General features: G+C 38.6%; 1 protein-coding gene across 1 annotated transcript; it reads left to right on the forward strand.

Moving 5' to 3' along the window:
- Nucleotides 1–7,446: 7,446 nt before the first annotated feature.
- LOC125204505 (protein DETOXIFICATION 30-like) lies at nucleotides 7,447–11,464 on the forward strand. Its single transcript, XM_048103181.1, has 8 exons — nucleotides 7,447–7,820; nucleotides 8,677–9,218; nucleotides 9,689–9,775; nucleotides 9,888–9,944; nucleotides 10,030–10,268; nucleotides 10,359–10,477; nucleotides 10,558–10,644; nucleotides 11,186–11,464. Exons 1-8 carry the CDS (start codon nucleotides 7,545–7,547, stop codon nucleotides 11,249–11,251), a joined length of 1,473 nt encoding a protein of 490 aa, XP_047959138.1. The 5' UTR covers nucleotides 7,447–7,544; the 3' UTR covers nucleotides 11,252–11,464.
- The last annotated feature ends 938 nt before the right edge of the window (nucleotides 11,465–12,402 follow it).

Genomic DNA, 12,402 nt, shown 5'->3' on the forward strand with positions numbered 1-12,402 from the left:
GATAATCATGTCATCAACATAAATTATCAGACACGTAATCTTATCTCCTTTCTTCTTCAGGAATAGCGTATGGTCGGCATTGCTCTGTTGATAGTCATATTTCTTCATAGCTTCTGTGAATCTTCCAAACCACGCCCTCGGAGATTGTTTTAATCCATATAGAGTCTTCTTCAACAGACAGACCTCTCCATTTTCAAAGTCATCTTCAAATCCTGGAGGTGCCTCCATGTATACTTCTTTCTTCAATTCACCATGCAAAAAAACATTAGTGACATCAAACTGGTATAATGGCCATTCTCTGTTTGCTGCGATGGACAATAATACTCGGACAGTATTCATCTTTGCCACAGGTGAGAACGTCTCTGAATAATCTACTCCATATGTCTGAGTATATCCTTTGGCCACGAGGCGAGCTTTGTATCTCTCAATTGTTCCATCCGGTCTCCGCTTGATAGTAAATACCCATCTGCATCCTACTGGTCTTTTCCCTTTCGGCAGTCGACATTTTTTCCAAGTCTTATTTCTCTCCAAAGCTTTCAACTCCACCATCATTGCTTCCCTCCAATGTTTGATTTTAAGGGCTTCTTTCACTGTCCGTGGGATCTCCTCTTCTCCATATAGAGCAGCCTCAAATGCTCTGGCCAATTTTGTCAGGTTCGCCTTCGCCACACTACCCACTGGATATCTTGATCGTTTACTTGTCCGTTCGGGAGTGTATCTTTTAGGAGGAATCCCGCGAGTGCTTCTAAAAGGAAGAACATACTGTCCGGTATCTCCATCAATGATCTCTGTAACAACATCGTCAGTAGTAATAGAATTCTCAACAGAATTGTTTACCTCGGATATCGGATGGGAGATCGTTGGAATAGCACCTATTTCATCAGGTTGATTTGCGGTTGAGACGTGCTCGACGACAGTATTAGCTGACTCTGGTGGATCTTCAGAAGTAGGAAGGTGGTTGTTTGACATAGACAGCCAACTTATCGAGTCATTAGTAGTTCTTTCATTTATTTCCTTCTCCCCTTGACCGCTAAGTTGGGTGTTGTAGAAAAATTCAGTTTCAAGAAAGGTACAATTCATAGTGGTGTGTACTTGACGTTTTTCTGGATCATAGCATCTATACCCTTTCTGATTAATCCCATACCCAATAAAAACACACTTAACAGCACATGGTGATAATTTTGTTCGCTCATGTTTGGGAATATGTACGTATACAGAACAACCAAAGATGCGCGGATCGAGGGATAAGGCAGGGGGGACTTTGGTCATGGTAGAGAGGACTTGAAGCGGATTTTTTAGATTCAAAATTCGAGTAGGGAGACGATTCAAAAGATATACAGAAGTAGCAACTGCTTCAGGCCAAAAAGTGGTTGGAACTTTGGAATCAAGAATGAGGGCTCTAGTCATCTCAAGAATTTTACGATTTTTTCTCTCAGCTACCCCATTTTGTTCTGGAGTATAAGCACACGAAGTTTGGTGAATAAGGCCTTTTTCTATACAAAAATCTTTCATTTTTGAGTTAATGTACTCTCCCCCATTGTCGGACCTAAGAATTTGAATCTTTTTTTGGAATTGGGTAAGAATCATCGTATAGAAATCTGAAAATTTTGAAAAAACATCGGATTTGTTTCTAAGGAAGTATACCCAAGTCATTCGAGTGCAATCATCAATAAATAGAACAAAATAACGAAAACCATTTCCCCCAGTAACTGGAGATGGACCCCACACATCAGAGTGAATTAAAGAAAAGACGGACTCAACTCTAGTATTACTAGGTTTAAATGATTGTCTGCGGCTTTTGGCAAAAATGCATGATTCACACTCAAAAACAGGATTCTTAACAAAATTCGGAAATAAAATGTTTAAATAACTCGAAGACGGATGCCCTAACCGCCTATGCCATAACCAAGTTTCCTTTTCTGTAGTTCCGTGAGCCAGCATTCCTCTGCCAGTTTGAGCTATCTCGTCCACGTAATACAACCCATTGTATTCAGTGCCACGCCCAATCATCCTCCCCGTCCGAATATCCTGCAAAAAACAAGAGTTTGGTTGCATGAGAAGACTGCAGTTGAGTTCTCGTGTTACATGACTGACGGACATCAATTTTTGTGATAAGGTCGGGACATATAGACAATTAGAGATTTTCATCGTAGGGGTTATCTGGATAGTGCCTGCTCCCTTAACAGGAACAAGATCCCCACCCGCAGTTTCAATATACACCCTCTTTGAAATTTTCAGTTCCCCAAAGTCTGATCTATCATACGACATTGTATCTGTAGCTCCACAATCAAAAATCCACCCCCTCTCATCTCTCACCTCCGTTTTTTTACCTTTACATGCCATAGAAATATCAGGATTATTTTCTAGCACGGAAAAATTATTTCTACACGGTATTGGGGGTGTATTTTCATATTTGATGTCAATATCATGCTTATTTTTTGTATAAGTATGGACAATGGGGTTATTTTGTAATTTCAAAAAAGTTTGAGGGGTGCACTTAAAAGGGTTGGGTGTCTTATGTAATAAATTCAAAGTAGGAGGGTTTGGGAATAAATTCCCAAACCCTTTACCTTCCACTTTACGGGTGAATGCAGCAATTCCCTTAGGCGCCTCTCCGCCGCTTTCTTCTCCCCTGTTCCCACCTCCGCCGTTCGCTCCCCACCATTTGCCGGTCACCGACGGATCTCCCACCTGATTGACATCGTTTCCAGTGCTGGTAGCCATGGTGTTTCCCGCTGGAACGGTGTAGTAGCCACCGTTTCCGTCAGATCCCTCTCTTCCAATCGCCGATTTGCCTTTGCCGGTGTAGCCTTTGTTTGCTTTATGGCCGTCCTCCCACCATTCGGGGAAACCCACAAGTTTGAAGCAGGTTTCTTTTGTATGCTTCGTCATCCCACAATGAGTGCAAAAAAGCTTCGATTTATCGAACGATTTCCGGTTGGGAGGGCCTCCGCGTGATGGCTGTGATGGCGGACCTTGGTGGTGCGACGGCGGTGGTCCTCGTGGTTGATACTGCGCAAGCTGTCCTCCATGTCGGGCTCCGAATCCGGAACCAATGCCGGACTGATTGTGGTCGTTTGTGGCTGTGGGATTCCAAATCTCTGTTCGGACTTCTTCTTGTTTGATTATTCCGAATGCATCTTCGGCAGAGGGTTCGCTTGCATCCTTAAGGATCTCTCTTCGGAGTACTTCGAATTTGTCGTCCAGTCCCGCCAAGAACTGGTACAATCGTTTCCTTTCTGTCTCCTTTCGATAAGTGTTGATTGCTTTGTCACAACAATCGTATGGGCAGGGTTTACGGGCATCGGTGTTGACCCACAAATTCTGGAGATCACTATAGTATTCCTCCAATGTTTTATTGCCTTGAGTTATTTTGGCCGTCTTGATCTCCAGGTCATAAACTTGCAAGGGATCTGCTCGAACTCCGAACGTGGTTACCAAACTTTTCCACATGGCTTTGGCCGTTTGGTGTTGTGCGAACTGCACCACGATTTTCTGCTCCATATTTTGGATGAGCCACGAAAATACGGTGTAGTCCGCTGCCTGCCATGCTTTGAATTTGGGATCGGTTGGTTTTGGGGGATCCTCATCTCCTTCGAGATGTTCCAACATCTCCCGGCTGCCCACGGCAATGAGAATCAGCCGGGACCATACAGGGAAGTTCCTTCCGTCGAACTTCATTCCGACTGATACAGTTTCTACTGTTTTCGACATTCTGTATTTGATAAGAATTTGAATATTCTCTTGATTTTGGTTTCAGGTTTGGGATTGGGGTGATTGGGATTGGATTTGCCTGATAGTTGGCTGAGGTTTGGGAGAGGTATTTTGAACAATGATGAAATCAATTCTGAGTTCACCGTTTTGAATCGAAAAACCATGCTCGTGATACCATATTGAACTGAATTGTATTGTTTGTATTGAGATATTTGGAGTACCCAACACCTTGGTATTTATAGGAGGTGTTAGGGACTCACAATCATTAATACATCTTGGAACAATTACATTTTTGAGACTATACATCATAAATACTAAGCTTTGGTACTCTAATATCTTTCTTCCCAATACTAATAATTCTCTTTCCAACAATTTTGAATTTTATACACTCTAGTTTAATGAACTTCGTCGAATTTCCCCTTATTTTTAATCAATTTTGCACTGATCCTTATTTGGACTAGTGTGACGTATAGTTGTTACTAAAATTTAGAGAAACTGAGATAGACGTTGCCTAACTTAGAAGTAATTGTTACTATGCATTTAATCATGCTCCGAATTTGCTGAAAACTTGGAGAACGTATGTATGACTAAGCTTATCTTAAAGCATCTATATGTTTCAAAAGTTTATACTAATTTCATGAGTGTTTAAATTGTGTGAGTTTTTTAGGTAATTGAATCGGTGAAGTATAAAATCAAAGTTGTATATATTGAAAATAACAAACTTTAATAGAACTATTTCAATAATTAAAAAAAAACAACAGAATTGTTGCTTGATGAGAATTAACGCCGAAATCTAGAATAAAAAATTTCACTCCATACCTATAATAAACTATAATGATGCTGATGGTATATATTGGCATATATTCACATGCAACAACCAAAACCAACCGCTTTTAACCCTATAAAATGTGTTCCTTCTTTATGACCATTTTTCGAATTCCTCCAAATTCCCATTTTTCGAATTCCTCCAAATTATTAAGAATTTGTCCCGGCGAGAAGGGGAAATCATGACACCACCCCGTGTCCACAGGCTAACACTGAAGGCGCCATAAAAGTTTTTTTTCTATCTCTTGTTTTGAATTGAGGCCTTAGAAAACTGTCTTGTTCCTAATATCCTATATAGACAATATTAATATATAGAACATTGACATGAAAGTTTTCATATCAACCTTGTGAACGGTGTTCCACACCAAAAGAGTAGATTTGCTATACTTGGTTTGGGATGCAGTAAGAGATGAAAGCAACAAAAATACCACATGCTGGAGGAGAACTGGTAGCTGAAGAATAGATATCAAACTTTCCTCCTTGCAAAGGGCACACCATCATCGTCAATTCATCAGATTCCAAATCTAAAGAGTCGATCTTTGGTGTTTATTCTTCCATGAAGTTGGAACCACATATGTAATTTTTCTCGTGGAGTGATTTTCTTCCTTTGCTAGGTGCCCAACGTTGGATGAGCTAGGGGCACTGGCATATCCAGTGTAGTACAAGGGGATACAGTTGTACCTCCAACTGTACCCCAAAAATACGGTTTTGTATTATATATTGTACCGTTTGTTAAAAAGCTTCAGTGGCGCAACGGTAGAACCCGCCTCTTGCCTTCTTTGTGATGTGAGTTTGATTCCAGGCAGCCTCATTTTTATTCTTCTATTAAGTCCTTTATATTTTGGAGTTATATTGTACTCCTACATGAAACTTGAGAGTATTTTTTGCTGTAATTTATTCTTTTCTTCTTCCATTTCAAAGTGATTATATTTTTACTTAATGGAGACTTTCAAGTGTTTTTATCTATAGATTACTATGTTTATGTATTTTTTTCAATACAATATCAATAGTTTACTTAGAGTATTTTTTTATTTTCAAAAAGATTTACTTTGAATGTATATGTATTATATAATTACTACTATTATATTTATATTTTTATATTCACAACTAACAAAATGAAAGAAAAATGAGCAATAATTTCTCTATATCAAAGTAAATATCGCACCCCCGAATCAAAAATCATGCATACGCCACTGGCTAGGGGCTTCATGTCGCCACATCTTGGTAGACCCGCGCGACAAAATTAGAGACAAGAAAGGATGAAGAATAGCGACAATATTCGTTAAAAGTGTGTCTTCTTTCTTATCAAATTTATCAAGTTAGGGCTGCGAATAAGTTGGGAAATGACTAGTTAAATACAATTTCATGGTATACAACAAAAGAGAAATTCGGCTAGTATAATAATTTTTTTATTGAATGTTTTTGAATCATTTGTAAGATATGAATACTCGTATGAGTCAACAATTGCACATGATAGAAAATTATTTTTTAAATAGATTACTTTTAATCCGTCTTATTCCGATATAAACTTTTATTTGATCAGTCATTATTGTGGTACGTCTCATATGCTTGTATCACTGCATGTACGTATTGTCATATTGTTAATTTGTTATATATGTGATGTGGGACGTAAGATGTAATTTTGCAATGTAATAGAAAATTGAAAGCCACGTTTTACTAAACATGAGATAAGATGCTCAGTAAAGCTCAAAACAGTACAAGGTAGAATATTTTGGCAAGAGATTGGTTAGTTTCTGACTTTTATATTGGAGACAAATCATCATCGTCTATATAAATTTTGTGGTATAAATCACTATTTGACACAATGCTCATTTCAATACTAAAACATGCTCGTTTCAATGACGCACAAAGTTACAAGACAAAAATATAATGAAGAAAGCAAAAAAATTGAAAGAATAGAAATAATAAGAGAAAATGAAATGAAAGAAGCAAAAGCAGTTGTGATGATTTATTGGGCTTCATATTAATTGTAAATAAATTGTAACATAGACTTGCGCCGAAACCATTAAATCTCTAGTTCATAGGCCTCCATATTTCTATTATGGAAAATGAACAAAATATAAGAGATGTGGGGGCCCAGTTTTTAAAAATTGAATTGATGAATTAAGAAGACTTTGCATCTTTCTGGTTGAGAAAATATGAAAAAAATGAATAGAAGTGGTCAAAGTAACTGATTTCTACTGCCTTAAATTACCAGCCAGTATAACAAACCGACACGGATTTACTACTATGAGACAACGTGATCAAAACAAAAATTTCCTCAAATTTATCGAGAGATAAATTTTCACAAATTTATGAATATTTGTCCCTTTCTAAATACGGTTCTGGACTTATTCAAAACACCACATTTGTCCATACCCTCAAAAATCAATTTTGGTGGTAATTTCAGTTTTGGTAGTTGAATCCTAAAATATCAATTTTGGTAGTTTGTGGTAATTTCAATTCACTATAGTCCCTAAACATTGCCGCTAGAAGAAGAGAAAAGATTCCCAAACGAGTGAAAGACATTTATTATTTGCAACAAAACTATAGAACTTCAAAAGATACTCAAACGATTGAAACACATTAATTGTTTGAAATTAGTTCTTTCCCAAATTAAACTAACAACTCTTCTCCGAAAAGTAATATGTTTTCCCCAACTCATGAAATTAAATGTGCGCATTCCTTTGTTTTCAGCAAATAGTGACAGTGTTTTAGTATTAAAACAAATAAGTTTAATCTTGTTTTGTATCGTAAACTTTAAACGTTTTTTTTCAAAATTGAGGTGATTTAATTTCAATTGGTCCACCTAATAATTCGGCAAGCTAAATCGCAATTTCAACATCGAATTATGTGAAGCATGACTTAAATCAAACATTTTACAAAGTTTAAGAGTCGTTTTTTTCACAGTGAAAACGCAATTCACATACCGTCGAAGATTTGGATATAATTTCAACTGACCAAAACACTAGACCATAAAGAAAAGAAAGCAAATAAAATAAAACATGGCAGACGGTGGGGTGGTGGAGCAGAACTCCCCGCTGCTAGCGAGCAACGGCGACGACATTGAGGCCATCAATGGAGTGGTAGATTTTGGGAGAGAATTCTTGATTGAATCAAAGAGGCTGTGGTGCCTTGCTGCTCCGGCGATGTTCACCTACTTCTGCCAGTATGGCCTCATCACCGTCACTCAAATCTTCGCCGGCCACCTCGGCACCGTGCAGCTTGCCGCCGTCTCCGTCGAGAACTCCATCATCTCAGGATTCCCCTTTGCCTTGATTGTATGTCACAATTTCTTCCTTTTACACTTTTGTTTACACACATGGAGTAATACACATTGCACACACACATACAGTCTGTGTTTGTGTGTGTGCTATGGATATGTGTGAATGTGTGAGCTATAAATATATGCAATGAAAATCTCAATTATGGATTTAAGATATTAAATTCAAATCGTGAAATTGTAATTCAATTTCGAATTCAAGTATTTTTGTGTATATTGGGATTCAAAATTGAAAGCTCTAATTCTCATTACATACCCCCCAATTTCATTAACCAAACAGAGTCTTAGTAACATTAAATTTTAGCTTCAATTTTCATCTTTTCCAAGTCTTATAAATTAATATTGGTAGGGGGAACAAACCCTTATATTGAAAATAAAAATAGTACCTAATTATCTATTTTATTAACTACAGTATAAAAGTGTAGCCCTCCATAGTAGACTAAAATTGTTGATAAACTATCACTAAACCAATCTATAAATGTGTCAATCAATAAGTGAAACACAACTTAATTAGCAAGACAGTTTTGTCTTTCTAACTCCAATCAATATTATGGAATTGGAGCTTCCAATCCAAATCTAATGCTTGGTATCACAAAAATTTGAATTTCATATTAAAAATAGATAATTAGAATTCAAATAGTTATAAAAATTTGACACATTCATACACTGCATAGACTATACACAAACTTCAAATCAATTCTTTCAAATACATTCCCATATACTTATCATGAACAAATGATTTGAAATTAAGTAACTCAATTTTTTTACTCTGTAGAATTCTAATTCCAATTCCAGAACAGACTCTTAAACTAATTGATGTAGTTTGAGTCGGAACTGATTTCCTTTCGACGCAGTATGGAATGTCAAGTGCACTAGAGACATATTGTGGGCAAGCCTATGGAGCCAACCAACACGAAATGCTAGGAATCTATATGCAACGAACATGGCTCATCCTCAACGCCGTGGCCCTCGCATTCCTCCCTCTCTTCCTCTTCGCCACCCCTGTCCTCCGGCTCCTCGGCCAGACCCCGGCCGTGTCAAGGGAGGCCGGGAGGTTCGCGGTGTGGATGATCCCCGAGCACTTCGCCTACGCCATGACCTACCCCTCCACCAAGTTCCTGCAGGCTCAGAGCAAGGTCGTGGTGCTCGCGGCCATAGCCACAGCCGCGCTCTGCCTCCACGCCTCCCTCACCTGGCTCCTCGTCTCCACCCTCGGCTGGGGCCTCGTGGGGGCGGCCGTGGCCCTGGACACGTCGTGGTGGTTCATTGCCGTGGCGCAGTTCTCCGTCGTCGTTGCTGGGAGCTGCGGCGAGGCTTGGAATGGGCTGTCGTGGAGGGCGTTTCATGATTTGTGGATGTTTGTTAAGATGTCTCTTGCCTCGGCAATGATGACTTGGTGAGTTAGTTACTACTCTCTTCGTCCGTCATTAATCCGTCCAATTTGTCATTTTTTTCCCTCCACTTTCTATTACTACCTCCGTCCCCCAAACATTGTCACACTTTGATCCGACACGGGTTTAAGAAATGTGTTGAAAAAGTTGGTAGGAATACTTTTAAAGTATTAGTTTATAATAAAATGTGAGTAGGAATGAGTTAGTGGAATATGATGTCCACTATCAAAAATGGTGAATAGTGTGTGACAAACTTTCAGGGACGGACCGAAATGGTAAATTGTGATAAACTTTTAGAGACAGAGTAGTAGTATATTTTTTAAAATCTGAGTCAAATCAAACTAAGCTTATTGAAATTCTACAACATTGAATAATACTCCGTATTACAAAAATTTGTTTAATTTTGAAATATACTTTCACCTAATTTTGAAACATACATTTAAATGATGATATACTATTGTTTAATTTTGTGTAGCATGGAAACATGGTATGTGTTTGCTCTCACTCTATTTGCTGGATACTTAGAAGATGCTGAGATATCAATTGATGCCTTCTCAATATGGTGAGTTACATTTTGCACATTGCCAAATTTCATAAGCACAAAACACATCTTAAAAAGCTCAAAATTCATAACAAATTCAAGTTTGACATAATCTATGTCACAAAATATGCAGCATAAACGTGCTTGGTTGGTCCGGCATGGTGGCAACTGGACTCAACATCGCCACAAGGTTCGTACGTGCTCTTGAACATTTCACAAAGAAAAAAAGTGCTCTGTTTCAAGAAGGTCTAATTAATGAGTTGGTGCACGTGCAGTGTGAGGGTGTCGAATGAGCTAGGCCGTGGCCAGCCTGGGAGGTCAAGGTTGGCAGTGGTCGTGAGCGGGGTGTTTTCTCTACTAACAGGGCTGCTCTTCACCATCATCCTAGTAGCCTCTCGGAAGCAGTATCCTGCTATTTTCTCGAGCAACGAGCAAGTTCAGAAGGTCGTGGAAGAGCTAACGCCGTTGCTAGGGATAAGCATTGTCTTCTCGAATGTTCAATTCACTCTACAAGGTATTGTTTCATTGTATTGTAGTATTACTCTCTCTGTCCCATTGAGATAGTACGTTTTTGCGTGGATCGAACTGAGTGTGGAGTGTGTAGGAGTGGCTATCGGGGCGGGGTGGCAGGTTCGGGTTGCTTACCTGAGCGTTGGATGCTACTTCCTATTAGGTGTGCCCTTTGGAACAGTAATGGCATACAAGTTTGAAATGGGACTCAAGGTGAGTTGTGTAAAAATATCAAATGCAAGATCTATTAAATTTAGCAACAATACTCTCATATAATTTGGATTGGTTTCTAGGGACTTTGGTGTGGGATGGTGATTGGTTTGTGTACGCAAACTGGGCTATTGTTGTGGATTATATGCATTGCAAACTGGAACAAAGAGGTTAGTTTTATATGCACATATTATATGTGAATTTAAACAAAAAATATGATATTTTTTTACTAAAAAAATTAAATTAGAACTCTATTTTAGTACCGGTAGTTAGACCTGTCCAAGGTTTACCGAACCGGCGATTAAAACCGAAACCGTAACCGCCAGTTACGGTTCCAAAACGAAACCGTGAGAATTTACTCGAATCGAAACTGTCAATTTTTGAACCGTGGTTCGGTTCGGGTTCAAAAAAATTTCGAACCGGAACAGCGAAAAATCACCGAAAAATTGTAAAACCAAGCCGGAACCGCAAAAAACCGACGGTTTGGAACCGTTAAAAATCGCCGGAAAACCGTCGGTTCGAAACCAAAACCGAAACCGGCAATTTTAGAACCGGAACCGGAACCGGAACCGCGAAACACCCTCGCGGTTTGGTTCCGATTCGGCAATTTTCAAAACCGGAACTGGCGGTTCCGAACCGTAACCGCCGGTTCCGGAACCGTGGGCACCTCTACTAGTAGTACTATTTTTTATGCTTTTTGGCATTTTGCAGTGCTTGAAGGCTGGAGAAAGGCTGAAACAGTGGAGTGTGGAAAGAAGAGGCAAAGAGACAAGTTAGCAAAATCTAATATATGAGTTAAATATAAAAGTGGTTGTAATAGCCTATCAACATTTTAGTCACATGTAATTAATAGCTTTTCCTCGTAATCGGATGCCTAATGAATTTCTTCAGTATTATTCTGTGCCCAGAAATCGAATTGGGCACAAGATTTGCAAATTCATAGTAGTATGTATGCATTAAGCTTTTTAAAAAAACTATTAGCGATTATTATCACGCAATTTAATAAAATATTGCATTTTACCACAAATTTCAAAATTGATAAACTTCAGTGTGACCCGATGGTCAAATTTCGCTGACATGGCTTAGTGAGATGTTGAGCTGGACTTTGCCTAAAACGACATCGTTTTATATAATTTTTTCTGCCTAATTAACCCTATATTAACACAGAAATAACTAACTCTTACCCAAAATTTGTTCTATTTATTCCTGGAGTGGAGATAGTGAACGTACAGAAAAGTAGTAAGGGCCCAGTAGCTTCTTTGGTGGCCCAATTGGCCCACATACTTGCAACTTGCTAGTAGTAGTACTCATTTCAGTGTTTACCGGGCCGGGTCTAATATAATGGGCTTGAGTTACAACTAATAATCCCACGCTTTTGGATTTGAATTATACATTTGCTACTTGCAGAAAGCATCATTTGGGAAATAAAATCGTTTGTAACACTTTTTAAAAGTTGAATGGTAGATAAAGGTGATCGTTTGGGAATAGTTGAAAATTCATTCTTAGAATGCACACATACGTAAAAATAGGGTATAAATGACGAGGTTGTGACTTGTGACTTAAAGTAGGTGATTTGGATAACATGAAAATAAATACATGAAAGAAATTGTAGGGGCAAGACTGGCCTACAAAAAAAAGGGTATATTCCGTTAAAGATCCAAATCAAGAATCACACACTTCTATAGGGAGCCCATACTTGTGTAACGGCAAACATACATGTCTCCCACATTTGCATGTATTTATTCAACTTTGTTTTTATTTTCATTGTCATCAATTTTGCTGCAGTTATGCATGCAGCTGGTCCACTTCTCCCACTGCAAAAATATCAGCAACGCAAGCCCAATGCCCATACTTCGACACGTCGCCCCATACATTGGATGGTGTGTGCAACATCATCAGGGACGAATGCAGAAAATTTCGATGCAGTG

This window comes from Salvia hispanica, chromosome 2 (genome assembly GCF_023119035.1).
Source record: "Salvia hispanica cultivar TCC Black 2014 chromosome 2, UniMelb_Shisp_WGS_1.0, whole genome shotgun sequence".
Lineage (NCBI taxonomy): Eukaryota > Viridiplantae > Streptophyta > Magnoliopsida > Lamiales > Lamiaceae > Salvia > Salvia hispanica.